The sequence below is a fragment of the Netta rufina genome (assembly GCF_964035555.1).
Source record: "Netta rufina genome assembly, chromosome: Z".
In the NCBI taxonomy this organism is placed as follows: domain Eukaryota; kingdom Metazoa; phylum Chordata; class Aves; order Anseriformes; family Anatidae; genus Netta; species Netta rufina.
The window spans coordinates 39,020,276-39,042,534 of NC_140126.1; the positions used below are offsets into that span (position 1 = coordinate 39,020,276).

The following is a 22,259-nucleotide window of genomic DNA, read 5'->3' on the forward strand; positions in this document are numbered from 1 at the left end:
GTGAAACCTAAAAGGAAGTAGGGTAGCGGGGCTGACCGCGGCACGGGTTAGAGGTGAATTAAGGCTTAGAGGCGGAGGTTTATGAGCCAGGGGGCATCCAACAGACACGGATGCGTGCTTTACAAGCCTGATACAAACTGAAACGAGGGCAGCGTTAGGAACTAACTGCACCGAGCAGCACCGGGCGGGCCGTGCCGGGCCGGGCCGGGCCTCCTGCCCTGGGGCGGGACCGAGCAGCGCCGCCCCACCGCGGTGCCGCCCTGCTGGAGCCGGGGGCGGGCCGGCGGCGGAGGGGAGGCCGCTCCCGGTCCCAGTCCCGGCCCCAGGTGCCGGTCCCGGTCCCGGTCCCGATCCCGGCGGGTCTGGCCATGGTGCTGGTGGTGGTCATGGGCGTGAGCGGCTCGGGGAAGTAGGTACCGGGCGGCGGGGCACCCCCACGCCGCGCCTCGGGGCGGCAGGGCCAGGTCCGCGGGTGGCAGGGGGACGCACACCTGCCCCGGGGCCCGCAGGTAACCAACCGGCTGTGCTTTCTTGCAGGACCACGGTTGGGTCGCGTTTGGCAGCGAAGGTACGACTGGGTTGTTCTGTGGTGTTTTGGCATTGCTTCTGACCAGAGAGCCTGCTCTGACTCCATCCGGCAGCCCAGAGCTCGCCCACGGGTGGTACCCAAACCTGGCGTGGCAGCTGTACCTTCAGGTGCAGTCTGCAGACGTGAAATGGGTGCCCACCACCAGTGCAGCGTGGGCTACTAACAACAGCCATTACCATCAGCTCTTGCTGTTACTGAGCTGACTTGATTTTGGGGATAAACATCATTGCATAAATGGTGATTCACGCGGTGGTGTAAGAGGCCGATAATTTTTGGGTGTCGTCCTGTTAAGTTCTGTGATCCCTGTTAGCTAGTCTGCTTTGGCTGAGTGATCCACATTCATTTCTTTTTTCTTAGCTGGGATGGAAATTCTATGATGCAGATGATTACCATTCTTCAGAGAATAAAAAGAAGATGGCATCAGGAATACCACTAAACGATGAGGTAATTTGTATGAATTGTCAAAGAATAGTCATCAAGACCTCTTTGCAAAATCTGACCTTTCTGCAAAACCTCTAGCAAATCACATTAAAATAGGTTGTGTTTCATGTAAGCTAGGCTGACTATAAACTGACTATAGGTTGAATGTGTAGGTCTGCAGTTAATAAGAGAGAGAGAGGCTTTTTATGTTACAAGGGATTCTGCAATAAATAATAATAATTAAAAAAAAAAATCAGAACATGCCTGATAGCTCAAATAGTTTGCTGATTCAGGATCTATCAGAAATCTTTCCTCTACATCAGCATATAGTACTGCAACTTTAGATTACGTGCTTTTGGTTTGAATTAAAAACACAAAGACAGAAAAAGGTCTTCCTGTTTCTCTACTGAAGTACATCACTCTCAACAACTGTAAAGACTACCCTTAACTTTCTGTTTTATATGCAATTACTTAAAATGTGTTTCCTCCCCTTCAGCCTGTTGTTTAACCTAAACATGCCAAAATGATCAAGCTTGGGTTTACAAACAATACTTACAAATTCAGAGTCTCGAGTAAATTAGAAAAGCTACAACAAGACACCTCTTGAACTTTTTGTAGGAAATCTCTAGACATGTAAGCCTGAGCTAGAGAGTTCTTCAAAAGAGTGTCTTTAGACTGAAGATAATATTGTAGGTACTTATTAAATACTTCAATTTGTTTGGAAGTTCATGAAAACCATTATGACATGTAAAGTGGCACTGCACAGTTGGATGACCAGCGGTTATTGGTGTATGGTGCCAAACAAGGAGGAAGTAACTCTTTTGAAACATCAGTGGTCCAAAATTATAAGGGCTTGCTTGAATGCCATCAGGAAGTGATTGTCTAATGACAGCAACTGTTGTGTTTATGTATCCGTGTTTTCATTTGTTGCACTCACACAGTAGTAACTACACTGAAAGATGGGAGCAATAGTTTAATGCTCAGTTGGTATGACAAATGCTGCTGTGAGCTTAGGGCCTAAAATCAAATTATACTAAGAAAACTACCTATCACTCACACTGCCTTTTCCAATCTCCTGAGCAAAGGTGTTGCAAAATTGTGGCTATGAGTACATTTACTTGTGATTGCTACTGCAATAAAAATGATATAATTAAGTTATTGCACATAAGTACATTTAGATCTGTTTTGACACCTTGGAGTAGTTCCTGAAAGCCTCAACTCTGATCTGAAGCGTTGTATGTATATGTCAAGACATAAGGAAAAAGAAGTAACCATTCAAGCAGTGAAAGCTGCTATCTTACAGCAGACTTAACGTTTGAATTGTATAATAGAAAAGTAAAAGTAAATTGTATAATAGAAGGGAGAGAGAATTTGATTGTCCTTCAAAGGCTTATGAGGTGCATGCTATGTGTAAATACATATTATTTCCGTCAGATACATCTAAGTATTTGTAATATAACAAGTACTATTCCCCTAAAAATACCATATTAATAAGATGCCTTGCACTTCTTAGCATTCAGGCAGTGGTAGCATATCTACATTAGTAAGAAAGAGAATGTAAACTGAACTTGCTATATATTTTAATGCTAATTTTCACCTCTAGTTAAATGTTCCCAATGTTAAAAGTGATTCTTTCAAATCAATTTCCCAAACAACTTTGAACTAACTTGTTTTGTTTCTAGGACAGGATTCCATGGCTTTGTACATTGCATGATATACTAAGGAGGTAAGAGAACCTCTGGATTTAAGGAATTCAGGTTAAAGACAAGATAAAATCCCCCCACCTCAAAAATAAGTATTTTTCCTCATTGTATTCTGAAACAGAAATGTATGTGATAGTGTAAGAACTTTTGCAGCTAGTAAAAGCATTCTATTTTCACTAATCTAAGGTGTCATAATAATTGCAAAGGGTGAGCTAATCCTTGAATCTGGGGTTATCCCTGGGAAAATCATTTATGATAGTTGTTTTTCTACTGTCAGTAGATCATTTCAAGGATCTGGTTTGATAATAAATCTGACATTGGCTACTTACAATGGGCATAGCCACAGAATACACTAATAATTGGATTAAAATTTTCTAAAATATTTTTAGTAATAGTAAGATACAGTCCAAAATGCTTAAGCATTTGATATTTAAAAGATATATTCAGAGGTTTAAATCAGGTAACCAACTCTTTATTTAACTATGAATTTTAATAATTATGTACTTCCTAAGCTCAAATTACCTTGCCTCATCTATTCAGAGACAAAGATAATTCAAAGGAAATTTTCTTAAACTTAAAAATGCTTTAAAAAGCTTTAAACTGGAGCACTTTATTTACATCTTGCTTTAATTCAGTGTGTTATGCTAAACCCCCAAGAAGCCTGCTTTGTAAAGAGGAATTAGGGGTATGGGGGCCCAGCTGGTGGGGGGGGCTCAGTCTCTCCTTTGAAGGAAAACGGTGTAAGAAGGAAGACGCTGATACTTCATGCCAGCAACTGGTTGCAGAACTGGTGTTGGCAAAAGCATTTTGGTTTCTATGACAATGGGTCCCTGCTGGAGGATCAGTATCTGCTTGGAAGAGGTGGGTCCAACTCATTTGGTGAGGTGCAGGTATGGCTGCATGGCTGCAGTGCTGCACTGGAGGGATGGATGCAGGGAGGAGAGGCTGGAAAGCCAACGAGCAGGAGTTGCCCTTTATGTGAGAGTGCCTGGAATGCATGGGGCTCTGCCTGGGGAGAGATGAGGAGCCAGCTGAGGGCTTATGGGTGAGGATTAAAGAGCAGGACAATACGTTGACATCGTAGAGGGTGCCTGCTATAGGTTTCCTGCCTAGGAAGAACAAGTAGATGAAGAAGCTTCTAAAGACGGCTCTTTAAGGCAGCCTCATGTTTGCAAGCCCTGGTCATCAGGGCCTTCAACCATGCTGATATTTGCACACAGGAACACCACAGCAATACAGGAGGTTTGTAGCATTAATGACAAATACTGACCCAGTGACAGACAAGACAACAAGAAGTGTTCTACTGAATCTCACTCATCCTACCGGCAGAGAAGGGCTTGTTGGGCATGTGAAGCTCAAAGCAGTGGCTGCAGTGACCACGAGATGGCAGCATTTAGATTCCTGAAAGGAGAAGGCAGGCAAAAAGCAAGAACACAACCCTGTATTTGAGAAGAGCTTACTTTGGCTTCTTTAGGGATCTGCTTGGAAGAGTCCCATAGAATTAGGCCATTGAAGAAAGATGGGCCCAGGAAAACTCCCTAATATTCAGAAATCACCTGCACCAAGCTCAAGAGCAGTCCATGCCAACAAGAAGGTCAGGCAAAAATTCTGAGGCCTGGGAGGAATGAGGAGCTTCTGGCAAAACTGAAACATAGTAAGGAAGCATACAGAGGGTAGAAGCAGGGACAGATAACCCTGGCAGAATGGAGAGACACTGTCTGAGGATGCAGAGACAAAGTTAGGAAAGACAAAGCCCACCTGGAGCTGACTTTCGTGAGTGATATCAGTGGCAACAAGTAGGGCTTCTATTAGGTATGTAAGTGGAAGGCTAGGTAAAATGCAAGTCTGCTGCTGGATTGGGGCATGGAGCATAGTGACACACAACATGAAGAAGGTGTTCTGTACCTTGGCCTTTCCTATCGATCTTTACTAGCAAGACTGATTTTTTTTTTTTAATTATTTTTTTAGCAATCTCAGGCTCCAGTCACCTGTGGGAAAAGTCTGGAGCAAGGAAGTTTTACTGCCAGCAGAAGAGGGACAGGTTAAAGAATAGCTGAGCAGAATGGACTTACATAAATCCACAGACCCTGATGGGATACACCCATGAGCATGGAGGGAGAGGGCAGATGCCACTCTCAATGATCTTTGGACAGTCATGGCAACTGGGAGAGGTAGTTGATGACTGGAAGAAAGTAAATGTAAAAGTAAAACTACTTTTTCTTCAAGAAAAAAGGAAGGGGGAACTGCAGGGAACTGCAAGCTGGTTAGCCTCACCTTCACCCCTGAGAAGGTGATGAAACAACTAATTCTGGGCACAGGCACATGAAAGAAGAAACTAGGTAGGAGTAGTCATCATGGGAGTAGTTGACAAAGGGTTTGTCATGCTTGACCAACCTGATAATCCTCTGTGATGAAATTATGGGTTTAGTAGATGAAGGGAGAGCAGTGGATCAACTGGGACTTCCATGAGGTTTTTTACGCTGTCTTGCATAGGATCCTCATAGAGAAGCTGATGAAATAGCGGCTGGATGAGTATATTGTGTGACGGATTGAAAACTGGCTGAAAGGCCAGGCTCAGAAGCTGGTATCAGTGGCGCAAAGTCTAGTTGGAGGCCAGTAACTAGTGGTATACTCCGTGGGTAAATACTGAGTCTGATGCAGCTTAGCATCTCCATTAGTGGTCTGAGAGTACACCCTCAGCAAGCTTGCAGGTGACCCATAACTGAGAGGAGTGTCTGATATGCCAGGTGGTCCTGCTGCCATCCAGGGGGACCTGGGCAGGCTGGAGAAGTGGGCTGACAAGGATCTCATGAAGTTCAACAAGAAGTGCAGAGTCCTGTGCCTGGGCTACTACACCATGCTGGGGGCCATCCAGCTGGAAAGCAGCTCTGCAGGAAAGGACCTGGGAGTCCTGGTGGACACCAAGTGGTGAGCCCTTGCTGCAAAGAAGGCAAACAATACCCTGGGCTGCCTTAGGAGGAGTGTTGACAGCAGGTGGAAGGATGCATGATCCTTTCCCTCCACCCAGCACGGGTGAGGTAACAGCTGGAGTACTGAGTCCAGTTCTGGGCTTTCCAAACTGGAGCTACTGGAGAGAGTCCATCAAAGGGCCATGAAGATTAAGGAACTGGAGCACCTCCCATAGAAAGAAAGAGAATGGGGACTGTGTAGCCTAGAGGCAGCTTGGGATTTCACCAAGGTGTCTGTTTATCTGGACAGGGGGTTGTAAAGACAGAACCAGGCTCTTTAGCGTTCAGTGACAGGTCAAGAGTGAGTATGCATGAACTGAAACATGGGATGTTTCTTCTGAACTTAAAGAAGAACCGTGCGTGTGACTGAGCGCTGTCAGCAGGCTGCCCAGCAGTGGTGGACTCTGTCCATATTCAGAAGCTGTCTGGACGTGGTCCCAGGCAACCTGCTGTAGGTGGCCCTGCTTGTGGACCAGATGACCTCCAGAGGCCCCTTCCAACCTCAACTGTTCTGTGAATTTCCAGACAGCACTAAAGCTTAAATGCTGATTTTACTGCACTCCACCTCCTCATCCTTTTTGAGTTATCACCATTATCAGGTGTTCTTTTAGTTTTTAAATAGGTTGGAAACAGAAGAATGGATTTTGAGAGTTTGAGAGTTCATGGGGCAGAAGTCTGCTGAACTGCTGGCACTCAACCTTTGAGCAAGCTGCTACCTATTCAGAAGCATCTAGGAGCTGAAATGTAGAGAAGGGGAGGTTTAGTCTGGCAAGATGCCTGCCAAAAGCCATCAAGATTGGCACTTGCCATAGCGAGTTAAGGCTGTGACTCATCACATCATATTTGTCTGGTTACAATTGCCTCCATGTGGTGATGGTGCATTTCACCTGCTTGCACTTTTACTGCAAATAGGAAGAGGGTGATTAACACGGCCACCAACTGCCCTTTGCCTACAGCCTGCTCCATGTATACCATGTCCCTTCGTGGATCATGGGATTGATCATCTAGGGGCAGGTTGAAGAGGAAACAAACAACACCAAACGCTGTGCACCATCAGCCTCGTATTTCCCAGAGTGTAGGGAATTACCTTGCATACGTAAAGCATCTCAAAAGTTACTCTGACAAAGTGTCATGTCTAGCCAGCTTCCTCAGCATCGTATTCCCTAGAGGTCTTCTTGCTCTGGCTTTATGCAGTAGCAATTACTAGTGTGTGCGCACCAGCTGGTCATACCTTGTTAGAGTGGGGGTTAATTTACTGAGAGATGTTTCTAGATTATTATGCTAGTTCCATCACTTTTTGTCACATGCTAGCCCAAGGCCTCTGTCTAGCTCCAGAAACTTTCCAAAATCAAGTCTACTTCAACAGGGCCTAATGCCAACATGTAATTGCAAGTACTTGGAAGCAGGTAGCATTGGTTTGCCTACCAATACACCCGAGGTTGTTCTCTACAAGGGTAAAAGGTTTGTCTCCTGTGACATATTTTTTTTCTATTTGACAGAGAAGAATCATCTAGCCAAGATGCTGTTCTGGCCTGTTCAGCACTGAAGAAAATGTATAGACGTGTACTAGTTAGTGGAGTATCTGCAATTGAAAGCAACCAGCCAGAGAAACCAGGAGAAAATGTAGCACTGAAGATCCTCTTTGTTCATCTGGATGGTCCTATAGAGCTCATTGCTCGCCGCCTGGAGAAGAGGAGAGGACATTTCATGCCACTGGAACTACTCAAGTCTCAGTTTGACACTCTAGAGCCTCCTAAAGCACCAGAAAACTTTATTACTGTCAGTCTAGAAAAATCTCTTCCTGAAATAGTGATGGAGATTGAGAAAGCCATTTTTTCAGGGTAAGGCTTTTCCAGAGTAAGATCCAAAACTACAAATGCAGAAATTCACCTGGCAATACCAGGGTTATGAAACATTTTAATTAATCAAAGCAACTTGTTTTTCCCAATACTTGAGTTAGAATGTTAAGAGATGGTTCACTACTCTTGATATTTTTATAATTTTAAAATGCTATTTAAAACACACGCAATATGAACTTTTAAAAAACTGTCAGCAATGTTTGAATTCCTTACCATATCAAGTTGAAATGTGTATTAGAATCTAAGCAGAGCCAGCTTTTGAAAATCCCATCAAGGGTTGCACCCAAGAATTATTATTATTTTTTTTTAATTTTTACTGTCGAACATGAGAAAGGCACATCTTCTATTAAATGATGGAATAATGTACAGCTTTGTTAAATGCCGTATATTTATTTTCTTACTAGTATAAAAGTAACATGCATGATGAAATTTCATGCCTGACATTGCCACTGTCTCACTGCCAGGTCTTTAACAAGTTGTAACTTCTGTGTTTGTGTCCTTACCAGCCTCCCCAGGGCAGTGAGGAGGCTGGCAACTTCACCAGATCTTCAGTACATGCACTGAACCCCAAATTGGAAAATGTAAGGGGAAAAAAAAAACAGGTAACAGTTGTGGGGTAATGTACAAAATACAACTGTCTGGAAAGCTTCAGAAATAAAGTGTAAGGAGCATCATATTGGCTTTCATATAAAAAGTGTAACCTTGGATAAAATACTGGATGCGTCAACCAGTGAAGATACCGAATATAAGATTGATGAATCACACAACTCATGCTTCAAAGCATCTTTGGAGTAATTTTTACCTGGTTAACTAGTTGACAAGTGTTTGCTTTATCATTTTGTATTAACAGTAAGCGCTTTGTGGCTTACCATGCAAATTGCTGTGCTTTGATCAGTGCTATAAATGAGCACTGCAAACTCTCAGAAGCAAAGTGCTAGAGATGCCTGGGTGCTTAACAGCCTCACATTTCAGATACCTAGTGACGAGTCAGAATATAAGTTTAGTCAAGTATGACAAATAAAAGAAATGGCACCCTCTTGTGGTACCTCTGCCTTTAATTCAGTCTTTGTATTTTCCCAATACACCACTAACAAGCAAAGTGCTTTTCTAGTACATCATCTGTTAAGTAAAGACTTAGGCTTTTTTTTTCCAGCTGCAATAAACTAGATCAAGGACACTACAGTAGACAGTAAAGCAATTGCATCCTGTCACAAACATGATTTAAACCCTCAAATCAAAAAAGAAACTTGGTTGTTTTCAATTGTTTTAAGAAGTTCGATTCCAGATTTCAGATCTGCGTGTCCTGTGTTTATATTGTGCTCACAAATTAGCCAGTATTAACAAAAAATCCTGCTCAACACGTATCAGGTCTCTTACCACATACAACAGCTCCCCCAGATATACTAAGATTGTGCATGTGTATAGCGGGAGGTCACAGAACAGTCTCTGTACATGTTTCATTTACCTGCCCAAATTAAGACTCTATTAGAGATGATGTGTTCAGGGTAGGCACAATTCAGGTTATTTATATTTAGCTCAAGTTATTTGGATAAAAGTTTTTCTGTCCTTATTTTGAAATGACTTTAACAAAAGCAGCAAAAACTGGGGAGGAAACATCTGGAATTAGAAACTGCTTTTCCTGCCTCAGACATGAGTTCAAGTATAGAAGATACACACGCTACCTCCTCAAGAATATGTACCTAGCAGTTTGTAACATGCTGTGTAAATGCTGTACATAACTACAAAAAGCACTTAGGAGCATTTTGCAGTATTATATTGAGGAAATAAAAATGAAATGTTAGTTCCCAATAGCAGTATTTGTTCATACATTAAATACAAGAAGGGTAGAATCATCTTAAACCACACAGGCTTATCTGTAAAGGCGGAGATCCAGCTGCCTGCCAGCTCAGTTCTGAAGTGAGATGGTTATTTTATTACACAGGCACTGAACAAAAGAATTGGTCTACATCATTTACAACACTAGCCATCTTGCTGACACATTCCCAGGTGTAATCTTTCCCTGTTAAAGAGGTAACGAAAACTAACCCACCTATGGATCTTGCCCCACCTCCTGATGTTTTTAAGTTGTTTTCTGACAAAACTAGAATTCCTCGTGCAAAAGATGGCTCACTGTTCTTCCAATACTTTTAAAAAAGTTACTGTTGTTACTATTTGATAAATATTGATTATACCTCAAGAAATAAACTTACTGCAAGGGCTTATTGGTATAATACAGAACAAATATCTTTTCTTGAATTCCAATGGAATTCAACTTCAACTATAGTGTCTCTTACTCGCATAGGTAAAATGCACACTTCAGGAACACATTCGTGCAAGTTAAATTCATTGTTTTAGTGTCTTGGTAAAGCTTGTTAAAAAAGCATTGCTCACCTCACCTTCATCCTTTCATTTGACAGTAGAATTATGGATGTTATGCATTGTATTCATGAAAATACCTACCTTCTGAATGACACGGGGTCTCACTTTTTTAAGGCAAGATCCCAGTAAAGCACAGCATTATCATGAAGTCGGACTAGTTACTGTGAAGATCCCACCTAACAAACAGCTATTGTGAAAGTCATTGTAAACAGGTAGTACTTATTCTACAGAAACTACTTCCCATGACTTCCCAGTCATAGCCTTCTACTCAAATGCAATGAAAGCTACCCACTGAAATAGAAGTCACTGTGAAGATTAGTTCCCATATGGGTTTATTATAATTGACTAGAAAATAAAGTAATAATAATTTTGTACCCAAACTACATGTATTTGAATAGGTTTTGATTATACAAAGCTTATCTTACCAGGATATTCTATTTTAATCTATTTACTTATTTACTACTCTGTGCTGCTGGATCTGAGACTTTGATCCAGAGGCACAGGCCAGCCAACCAAGAGACTTTCTTGAACTTTTCCCAGTAGCATGCATCAGCATTATTTTATCAATCTACTTACTGGCAAAATAAGAGACAAGGTTACTGGACAGTGAACTCTTATGTGTGAAGAATACAATTCAGTTACTGCCAACAAAACTGCTTTGCTGGAAGTTTTAAGTTGTTAAAAGTTTTAGATTTTCACACTTCGGTCAACTTTTCTCTTTTATATCCTGTTACAGTTTTGTTTCATTAAACTGGTTAACACCTTTGAGTTAAAACTGGTTTTAAGCCATTTGCAAGCCATGATTTTTAAGCAAGCTGAATTTTTACTTACCATCCAAAGACCATTCAAGTCAAGTTTAAAAAGCAATATGGGAATTCACTGAGAATATCTACAACTAAAGCAAATCCTATTCAGTAACACCCAACAGCATATTTTATTCCATAATCCCCACTACATCTAAAGTAGTAGTCTCCAGTATCATATTCCCCTTAGCCTCTTCCTTCCACTTCATACTCCGAGAGTTCTTTACAAATCCCAGCCCCAAATTGGTAAATATTCACAGTTTACGGTCAAAGGCCAGCTATTAAGGTAGTCAGTCATCCTGAATTCTAAATCATCCAATGCAAACACACAGAGGCAAGATGCTTAAAGATTTTTTAATTTATTTATTACCTGTGCACAACAGAGGTAACTACCAAAAAAAACTCAAAAGATATACAGTATTTTTACATGGTGTTTAAAAGCAATTCGAGTATCACATGACTGTGAAAAACTAATGTTGCCAATTGCAAATCAATACATGTTAAGATCTCAGTGGAACAAACCCAAAAGCCTTAGAAGCAGTTTGAGAGCACAGGGCAGTACTCCTTAAATTTGCACAATGATTGAAGTAATTTACAGTTAATCTTCAGGAATATTGAGACAATGTTACAATCCAAGTTTCTGTACAGTTAGATTTAAAGAGATAACCAGAACAGTACTTCTAGTATATTTTAAACGAACTTGCTTAAGCTTTTTTTTTGCTGAGATGGTTACCAAATAGGCTGAAAGATTCTACACCGAAAACATGTCTTGTGACTTTTTTTCTGGCTTTTTTGGTTACTTATAATTTCATTATATTGCAATGTGTAAATTCTAGAAATGAGCTGTTTCCATTTTATATACTGTGTTTATACTTTATACAAATTAAAGCAAAAATGGTAGATTACTCAAGTGGTATAAATCTTACAGCATTTTGCTAGCAAAAAGTACATGCTGAAATCACAATAAGCAGTATTGGTACCCACAAATTATAGCTTTAATTTGTTTCCTTTTAAATTTGTATTCTACATAAATTACTACTGAAGGCTAATGTTTAAGTAGTAAATAAATTGGCCAGTTGCAGGTGAGACAAAACCTGTTCACCCAACTGCGAAAGCTGATATTGTTTCAAAAAATCACAAATAATGCAAAACGAAAGAAGTGTGATGCATGCAACAACTGAGGGAAAATTCATTGATCCCCATTATTTGAAGTAAACTACTGCACTCCACCTTAAAATGCATCAGACTGATTTTAGTTATAACGAGACAATCCCAAGAGTCAGAATGAAATAAAGCAAGTATTTTAAAGATTTAAGAGCTGTTATCAAAAATAAATTACATTTTTTCAAGTTAAAGAAACACTGCTATGAAGGCTGAGAGCCCAGGAGCCTTTCAATAGCTGCATTGATGTCGCCTCCCGTTGCTATTAGTGCTTGCAAGTTTGCTTCACGGTTCAAAAAGCCCATTGCACTCAGCTGCTCCAGTTGTTGCTGAAATCTAACTTCTGGATTTTGTAACTGCTAAGAACAAAATTTTAAGCTATAAAACCATAATACGTATTTGGCAAAGTACATGATTTAAGCATAGTTGGTCATGCAATTTCCCCTGTCTTACTAAGATCAGCCTAAACCTTTTCACGTTCCTGAAACTAGAATATGACAGAAGTTCAACTCTCTATTGAATTATACTGTATTTGTGAAGAGTATCTACACTTAAATGACATTCTTGAACTACAGGAAAAGCTGCTTGTTTGATAAAAATGGAATACAATTAAATCTGGTAAATTTATATCCTAAGAATAATTTCTTAATATTAGCTACAGATACCAATTATATGCATATTATATACTGTGTAATATATATGCATATATGTAGCTATATATACGTACTATATATAGATAATATACATACATATACACACACATACACAAGATATATATAGTTTTGTTGTGTTTTTTTTAAACAGTTCAATATAGCAATGTTGGACAGCAAGATTTTAATGATAATGCTGCTGGCAATGGTGAATGCATTAGGCTTTCTTTGCTTGGTATAAAAATCAACTCTTTTAACGTTACAAGTATTTGTTGATTAAAGTTACCAGAATTTTAACTATTAGAAAGCTTCAGCATAAAGCAAGCTGACAGCTTTTATAAACTGATCCTGTGCATGTGGCAAAATTCTTCTAATTCAATTCAAAGGCATTTTTCAGTTAGAAAAAATATATGAAAATAACATGCTGGATTAATACCAAGACAGTTTTTGTAATCAATGAGAATTTAGATATTAAACAAAATTTTTGCAACTAATGCTAATTGTATTTTTGTTCAAATTCAACAATTTCATCCATGAAGAAATTACTACCAGTAATGGCTCCAAACCAGTACAAAGTAAAGACATAACCTGACACTTAAGAATTCACCTCACTGGCACCATCTCTGCCACCACCTGCTTCCCTAAACACAACTAAGCAGAATACTCCATCAGTAGCCTAGCACATGACAGCGTAACAAGGTACACTGCAGCCTGGACGTGCAGGATGTCCATGAAGCATACAACAAATTCAGGCCCCAAAAAAATGAAGTGTGGCTATTCCAAAGCCTACGACAGAGACTTAGTCACAGCTGCAGAGTAACAACAAAAAGCACAGATGATTGTTTTCATCAAGCTTAAGCTCTTTCCTGAGCCCACCTTTCGTTTGTCAATGAACCTCACCACCTCAATTTGCATCTTTCCAGGCATTTTAGAAATTCAGGGCTATGAAGATGAGCATTAAAAAAAAAAAAAAAAAAATCCTGTTCAGAGGACACTTTTACTCAAATTTGATGTTTTTCAACTATTTACTTGCACAGCTGCAACACCACTTTTAAGCCACTTCTGCTTTCTTTTGGCCATAATTATTCTGAGCTCTTCTTTCAATTCTCAGACTTCTTTTTGGTGGTTTAAAGTGAAAAATGATATAATCAATAATAATAAAAAAAAAAAAAAGAATATAGTGATCTACATTACCTGAGCATTTGCACCAGCAAGTGCCTGCAACATCTGTTGAACAAACTGCTGGTGACTGGGTTCAGTAGATCCTGATGCTGGACTTGTATTTTCACTGGGAACAGAACTAGAAACAGTGGACCCTGTAGGAGCTCCTGTGCTTCCCAGTCCACCTAAACCAGGATTAAATCTGCACAAATGACAGAAAGAAATACCTCACTTGAATAATAAACACAAGCATAATTATAATGTCTCTTCTGATCCTAAACTTAATAACCAAGTAAAAATACTGCCAAATATAGAGTGGCTAACAATTTAAGTAGCATACTAAGACAAAGACCATAGCCATCACTGTTTAAAAATGCACTGCATACAAAATCATGAAAAGATTCCAAAACAAGTCTAGTGAAACTAAACTAAAAATAAAAAAAAAAATAAAAAAAAAGGCAAAACAAAAGTCTTTATAATATAAAGACTCTCTACATGTAAAAAGAAGGAACAATACAGTACAAAAGAGGAGTTCTTGTCTAAACTTGTAAGACCAATTCTCACCCGGGTATAAGTCCTGGTGCTTCTGTTGCTAGTGTCTGCAAGCCCTGCTGAATCTGTAGCAAAGCCTGCATTGCTCTAGGGTTTGACATAGCTGATAATGTGTCAGGATTCTGCATCTAAGAAAAGAAGGGAAACTTGTAATTGAATCATATACACATGTTCAATGTTATTTTTTGATCACAGATGTTTTATAGAATCTGACATTCTTTCCACAGTTGTTTTTCAACTTGAAATTTGAATATTTACATGAAATCCTTCAGGTACATTATCATTTTTTTGGTAGAACTTCCACTGAAGGTCATCGATGAACTCTCTAGAGATGGGCAAAGTCTTCCAAATAAGGAGTACACCATGAAAAGTATTTTTCGTTACTTCTAGCAGACTATCACCTTTGAAGCCCATACGATTGTATTTGTCCATCATAATTCTAGGGTTAATCTCTGTTTCATACTACTGGTGAGCAACAATACCGAATACAATGAAACTCAGCAAAAAGATATCTAATAAAAAGATGTATTTCCCTTTCCTAGCTAAATTCAGACCACAGCAATAAGATCATGATAGCTTGTGCATGTGTTGATACTTTTAATGACCTTGCCGACTGTAGAAATATAAATACATACAGTACAAAATAAACCAGCAACCAAATGCACAGCATTAAAGAGCCCTCACTCTACTGTGACTTCAACTAAGAAGTGACTTTCACATCCACAGATGATATAAAATGCAATTCCTTTTGATTTCTGAAATGTCTAGAAACCAGCCTACTTTAGATAAAAATTTAAAACTGTGAGCTTATGCTCACCTCTGCTTAGAGATGCCACCCACAAGTAAAAAGCTATTTGTTTCAGTCACAAGTGACGCAGTCTTAGTACGAAGACTTAATTCAAACAGCAGACAGGCTGATTAATCTTAGCAGCCTTCACTTGGCAACTAGACCAAATTCCTTCTGCTGCAAAAACATTTTAGATTAACAAATAACTGCACATATTACGGTCAAAATTCCTCTGGTCCAGGGCAGAATTGCAGCAAATCTGTCTGGAATATGGGTGTGTAACAAGACACAGCCATCTATTAACACCCTGCATTCCTCTCTTGGATTTTTATATTCGTGATAGCTAGAAGTCAGAGAATAACTAAGCATATAGCTGGCAAAGTCTACCCAAGTCTTTAAAAACATTCTGGGTCCCCCAAAGTAAGTTGCTGCAATCACTGTAAGAAAACAATCTATAAACTGTGAATTACTGTCCAATATTCAGGAGTTGTTTATACAGAAAATGGTGTCCCGATGATTTTCAGAACACTTAGGTGATCATATCTCTACTAGTGTTACTAATTTCAGACGTTGAGCAGCAATTCTTGTTAAGACTCATAAAAGCTGCCAGTGGAGTATCTCACAGATGAGTTTTCCTAGTTTTGCAGGTAATTGCCCATTACTGCAAAAGATGTGTTTCCATTACACTCAGGAACATTTTATGGTTACTGTCCCCCAGCCCCATCATATAATGCCAACAGGCAAGTGAGGAAGTACAAACTGCAATATTGTCAACATTCTGAGATTAACACAGATATTTTTTCAGTTTAGTTCATCTGCTAATGCTATCCATCATCTGACACAACATAGTGAGAACTAAGAAGCGGCTGTATCTACACTGTGAACATGGTGTGGATACTGATGTAAAGAGAGATCAAAGGAACAGAAATCACAGAATCATAGAAATGATTCCTGCTGTGTCTTCGCTAACTAGCATTTATTTGTGGATTTCAAAATATAAGCGTGGTATTAGCTTCTCACATACTGAGTCATCACAACATAGTGACATCATGAAACATCACAACCATTCATGTAGTTAAAACAATTTAACTAGTTTCTTCTGAGCACTGAACTTGCTACTGTAATTCACATGTGTCTTAATTTGACTCATAACACTGCCTGCTTGCAGTAAGATCTTAGCAATATGCATTTATTTACTCCAATTCACAGGGATAAACTAATATGGGACAAATGTAGTGTCTAGAGAATATATGTAACAGTCTTTTAGCCAAATAAGAAAGGACAACAGCTTACTGAAAAAAATCACCCACTGAGTTGTGACATTTATTATTAACAAGTATCTCATCTTACTTGCTGAAGGAAAGTAGGAAGCTGTTGTCTCATTTGTTCCTGAAGCTGAGGATTTCCAGCAAATAAAGGATTATTCAACATCATCTACGGGACAAAAATGTTTAACATTAAAGACCAAACAGTAGAAACCAGTAGGCTTTAAGACAATTACTTACCACATATAAATCACAGAGAGGATGGTAATCATCTATGAAAATGACCTCACAGAAAAATCATCTGCTACTACTTTGACCAGAATTCATTATAAACCACCAACATGAAAACAACGTAGGGATTTGTATTATTCTTTATTTAATCTTTTTAAGCAAAAATACTGCCAAATACTTGGCAAGACAACCTAACTTTTACCACAAGACAATCCTTTTCTGCTCATGTCCACTACATATTTAAATGCCACAGTTTCTCTGTAAACATCATCTGCACAAAGTCAGGCATATTTTCCAAGCCAGTATTTCTTAAGTAAAGTGATTTCTGTTCTGTGAGTTCAGCATTTGACTTTGGATATTATTGCTCAAAGTAAAGTTTGGAAGCACTTCTGTACCATTCACAGAACAGCAGTATCTGTACTTCTATAGCAAGCAACAGTCACAGGTAAGAAAATAAAACCAGAATAACACCTAAAACTGGCATCAACACCTCCCCTTCACTTCTCTCAGCCTAGTGCTGGTATTTATTTGCTAGCAGATCTATCTCCTGTAACTCCTTAATTTGTTTTATTTAACTGTCTCTTAAGCAAGGTCACAAGTTTAGGGCTGTACACAACATACACAAACTTACAAGTTACTTCAAAAGAATGTCTGCAGATTTCTACTACAAATTCAAGGAACTCACTGCGACGGATTGTTAAAGGTAACCAGGTAATAATTTCATTGAGCTAGGCATTGACATACTTCAAGAACTGTGCCATTCACTGCAGACAGTTACTGAATCTGGTCAATACATACCTATCACAGATTCAACTGGGAAAAAAAAGAAAAAAAGAAACTTAAATGCATGCGTTACTATCTGAGATGCATTTACCTGTACTGCAAGATCAGGATTCTGGCTTAATGACTGCATCATGCTTCTCATATAGGGTGCAGACAACATGTTCTGCATCAGTTGTGGGTTTTCTGTTATCTGCTGTAATAAGCTCTGCATTCCTGGTGTGTTGAACATACCAGCTTAAAAAAAAAAGTACAAGGACACTTTTGTAAGCACCATATCAAATGAATTAGACTAATTAAAACCAAGAATCAACCACTTGATTTCTACAAGTTTTAATCACTGAAATGTAACTCTGTGTGGTTTTGCTTACACAGATGCATACTAGAAATATGTTAAGAAAAAGGCTGCATCCAACAAGCAGTCCCACCAGGCATTTAAATTATTAACTGTTTTCCTGTTTGTCTCCAAACAAGAAAAATACTATCACTCATCTAAAGATTCCCCACCTTTGTTATTTTAAAGCAATACCCATGTATTATCACTCTTAGTTTACTTTTCATGTTTGTTTTTGTACAGAGGACTTTGACACTAGTCAAATGTTCTACTAAAACAAACTGTAATAAAAACTTTAAATCCAAATCTTTCTAATAAAAGTATCATTCCAGCAAATTCTGCAGTATTTGTAAATATATATAACTACAATAATAGACACACCTCCTAATCCAGGTCCCAAATTTGGTATAGTTGAGCTCTGTCCCGTACTGCCAGAGTTGCTATTTCCAACAGTACTACTGCCACCACTCTCACCGCTGTTGCTGGTATTTGTTGTGGAACTCTGAGAACTGGACTGAGGAGCCCAGGGATTTGGTAAAGGATCTCTATTTTCTGTACGAGATGGCTGACTGTCCCCTCCTGATGATGCATTGCTTACTAAAGAAGCAAATGGGTTACCTCCAAACTACAGAGGAAGGAAAAGCAAACATATCATCTACAAAAGCCAACTGTTTAAAGTCCACTATAAATGGCAGGTTACCTTTCCAAATATAAACATGAAGATACATGTTGATGGCTGTTGACTGGTTATACTCACCAACCTAAAGTAACTCATTGTAAGTACTCTTAAGACTCCAACATTAAGAAACGCGAGCATCTCAAAAAAAAAAAAGAAAATCCCATTTCTTTCAGAAAGCAGTGTTTCTACTACACTAGTATTTTGATCACAGTAAGACCACCTCCTGTATAGCAGCTTCCAACTTCATCTTAGGTTCCAAGTCACTAAACAGGCCATTACAGTTTTCCTAGACCTCATAATTTTACAAGTCAAAGAAGTAAAGCAATTTTGATTTTTGTAGTAACTTAACATAGAAATTCATTAACTTTAAAATAGCTTCTTGGACCCACAAAACTTTATCTGTATTTCTTCAGTTTCAGAAAGGCACGGAATTTGTGAACATCTTTCCTCTGAAGAGAGAAGATGCTACATAGTGAATTCAAGCTTATAGAAATGCTTTGCCAAGTACACACTTGAAAAGTTACATTGTTTATATTCTTTCATTTTGGAAAAATATTTTCCCTCAGAGGCATTTGTAATCTTTTCTCACCTGTTCCTGTGCTGCATTCAACATTGGCTCCTGAATATCTGTGTACATACGTCGCAAAGCATTGTATCCACCTGGTATACTTTCAAGGTTGCTCAAGGCTCGGTCTTGGTTTCGCATCATTTCCTGCATCATTGCAGGGTTTCTAGCAAGTTCTAGTGTCTAAGGAAGTGGAACGTTTAATCTGTATTAATAAGAAATCCATTCTAAAGTGAAAACGTCAGCATTTGGCAGTATCTCAGTTACTAATATCTATTCTTGCTATGTCATTCAGTTACACAATAATGAAACGTCATGAACTTACAGAGATCTTTCTACATACCTGTCGCATTATATCTGGATTATTCAGCATATGACTGATCTCCGGATTTCTCTGTATCAGTTGCTGCATTTGAGGGTTAGCCATAATTAACTGCCTCATCAAGTCAGGATTTGAAAGCATGCTCTGAACGAATGGGTTTTCCATTATCTGAACCATCATTTCTGGGTTGGACATAAGTTGCCGCTGCATCTGACTTTGCAACTCTGAAAAGTTTGATGTATTTAAACCCAGGGTACTCAGACCTGCCAAACCTCCAAGGCCACCTTTAGGGGAGGAAAAAATGTAACTGAGCTTTCAGTTTCTGGTATACTTTTAAACACAACCATGTTCTTTCAAAATGCAAAATACTTGAACATATCCCACACTTCAAAATAAATGCAATAGTCCATCTTCATGAGCCTGATGAAGTCATCCACTTAATTTGCTTCTTTAAATAACAAGACACCTGAAAAAATGTTCAAATTGCATTGAAATATAACTTGTTAGAGGCCTTTGGAGTTTTCCCCTCTAACATGTTCCAGTGCATTTCTAATAATCATTTATTCATCTCCTCTTGTTTACAATATAACCAAGAGACCTCCTGTGAGATACGTTCATCTGATTCGTGTCAATATGGAACAGTGCTGGGGCCGCATGGTATGATGAATGTGACCTTCTGTCTTACATACCCTTGTATAACCACAAGTCTAAGAAAAACAGAATGGTTAATGTATATAGTTCTTGTACCTTGCAAAGGAATATTTTAACACGTGAAGTGTCAATAGAGAGCTATTTGTATTTGTATGTTCTTTCTTTGAAGTCTCTGATGTCTGGGGGTTTCAGAACAACTGCTAACAACTAGTAACTGTTATGGCTTCTGAATGGGACACTATGCAAGTCCCTGATATCTGCCCAGGTGGCCAGGAGATTAAGGAGAAGAAAGAAAGAAGCTGAAGGACGGCTAGAAGACAAAACTTGCAGGGGACACTGTGTAAACTTTTGACATGCTGCCAAGGAGTACAAAGGGGAAGGACAAGAAAAAAAAACTGAGAGGAAGACTACGAGCCTTCAGCATGAAAGATCCCCAGAGATCCCCAGGGGGACCACCGGAGACTGATGCGCATGCTCCAGTAGGAGGGTTTGGATCCTGGAAGATAATTATAATAGCCCTTTTTTTTTAAAAAAAAAAAAAAAGTAGTAATGAATATGTGTTAGCCTAGGAGCATAAAAATCAGCTACTTGATGTAACTGGTGTGTGTCTAGGTGGAGCGGAGACTCCTGACGCACCCAGCGCTGTTTGCTTACCTCTATTCCTTTAATAAATTGTAAACTTTGATTATAATCCTATTTTGGGACTGAGCGATTTATAACACTCCTAATATGACACGTATTCCCTATTCTAATTAAAAGTAGGGCACTTCTTTTTACTGCTGCACCAAGAACTTTTCATTTTCCTCCTTTGCTGAGTCTGAACAGAAAATCCACATTTTTAGAAGATACTAGTCTAAAGAACTGTTTACACCTAAAAAGCACTTGGCCTAACAGCTTTTTCAATTCTGGTTTGTTTAAAAAGCATAAGATGTAAAAGCATGAAAAAAATATTACAGAAATACACAGTATTTTTAAAATCAGACTGCAGTCTTTTTTCTTGAAAGAGAAGATTGAAACTAACAAATGATTAATTATAAATTTAGCAGGATTTTCCTGCTTCTGTTCCAGATCTTAGCTTCACGTAATAGATACAAGATACAACAGATGCACTGGAAAAAGTTTCAATACCCATAATGCCAGCAAACAACATCAGTGGGTCCTTACTACTGAAGGTGAAACAACCCATGTCTACAACCCCATCTACAACCCACACATCATAGATATTTGTTTTTTTTGTTTGCTTGTTTTTGTTTGTGTTTTTTAAGTCCTGTTTACTATAGAATAAAGTTTCAGTGACAATTATCTGAATCCAAGGGAAGATACCTACCATGATACCTAACAAAACATTCTTACCTAAGCCAAAAGGGTTACTGTTTGTTGAAGCTGTTGTTGAGGTACTACTGCTTGATGTTGATGTGGTAGCAGTACTGCCAGCGGTATTTGTTTGTTGAGCTGTGTGGTCTTGTGATCTAAAAGAAATTTTAAAATAACAAGTTTAGCAAGATTATTTAAATAAGGTCATTAAATACAGGAATAGCATCATCATACTTGAGAATCTTAAATTTCACTCTGATAACTTCTCAGAAATCACAGATCTCTAGATGGCTTCCTATAACAAACCCTTCTCAGACATCAGCAACATCATCTGTTCTTCACAACAGTAGTTTCTAACATTATGAAAATGGATGGGCCTTTGCCCCTCTGCAGCCGTTACCACCTTCTTATGCAATGCCTGGGACACCCAACAACATATTGCTTTCTCAGTCCTTACCTTGCTTCAGGAATCCTCGGCCTTATTCTGCAATAACACTAGCCCTCAGACAGTACCAATTACATGCCTGGGGCTTAAAGAAATAAAGACTAGCAAAATCTAATTTATTCCATGTCACATATTTAATAGGATGCCTTACAAAATGTGAAATTCAATTAGTGTTTTATTTCATTACAAGACAAATATCAGAACCTCAATAAAGTTTCAGACTCAGAACAGGGTAAAAACAGCTGCCCAATTCATATATTCATCACACCTGTCTATAGCAGAGGCATATGTTTAGGTGCTGCCATGGGGTGAAAGAGATTACGGAACTGAGCTCATTTAAAGCAAACTTGCCATCTACACAAAGAAATGAGGCTAGTTTCAAGCACAAATCAGTTTCCCTATCTGGTTCAAACGATTTGATAAATAACTGTACTTATTAAAAATCACAGTGTAAAATAACTCCAAGAAACTATTCACTCAAATCTCACACAAAGATATGAGGATTACATTATGTTAAATTTTACAGTTCAGCTCATCTCAGTGCCTTTCTGGTACAATAAAATTCTATTCTTGTTTCAATAAAGCAAAGACAGAACAAAATTCAAAAATAAAAAACATCCTTCTCCCCACCCCCCCCAAG

At 38.9% G+C, this 22,259-nt stretch overlaps 2 protein-coding genes across 4 annotated transcripts in view; one reads left to right on the forward strand and one right to left on the reverse strand.

The window, feature by feature from the left end:
• The first annotated feature begins 281 nt into the window (after window positions 1-281).
• Window positions 282-7,998, forward strand: IDNK (IDNK gluconokinase). The gene is made up of 5 exons (XM_084304652.1): window positions 282-409; window positions 538-568; window positions 947-1,033; window positions 2,692-2,735; window positions 7,181-7,998. Exons 1-5 carry the CDS (start codon window positions 369-371, stop codon window positions 7,524-7,526), a joined length of 549 nt encoding a protein of 182 aa, XP_084160778.1. The 5' UTR covers window positions 282-368; the 3' UTR covers window positions 7,527-7,998.
• Window positions 7,999-11,056: 3,058 nt separating this feature from the next.
• UBQLN1 (ubiquilin 1) overlaps window positions 11,057-22,259 on the reverse strand; it is a 28,165-nt gene continuing 16,962 nt past the window's right edge. Inside the window, exons 3-11 of one of the 3 annotated variants that reach the window (XM_084304722.1) lie at window positions 21,214-21,329; window positions 19,231-19,493; window positions 18,912-19,070; window positions 18,025-18,268; window positions 17,404-17,546; window positions 16,384-16,467; window positions 14,259-14,374; window positions 13,728-13,896; window positions 11,057-12,239 (exon numbers count right to left, since the gene is read on the reverse strand). In XM_084304722.1, coding sequence (XP_084160848.1) covers window positions 12,087-12,239; window positions 13,728-13,896; window positions 14,259-14,374; window positions 16,384-16,467; window positions 17,404-17,546; window positions 18,025-18,268; window positions 18,912-19,070; window positions 19,231-19,493; window positions 21,214-21,329 — 1,447 coding nt within the window. In that variant the 3' untranslated portion in view covers window positions 11,057-12,086. Of the gene's footprint in view, window positions 12,243-13,727; window positions 13,897-14,258; window positions 14,375-16,383; window positions 16,468-17,403; window positions 17,547-18,024; window positions 18,269-18,911; window positions 19,071-19,230; window positions 19,494-21,213; window positions 21,330-22,259 lie in introns of all 3 variants that reach the window. The other 2 variants (XM_084304721.1, XM_084304723.1) reach the window with 2 other exon arrangements.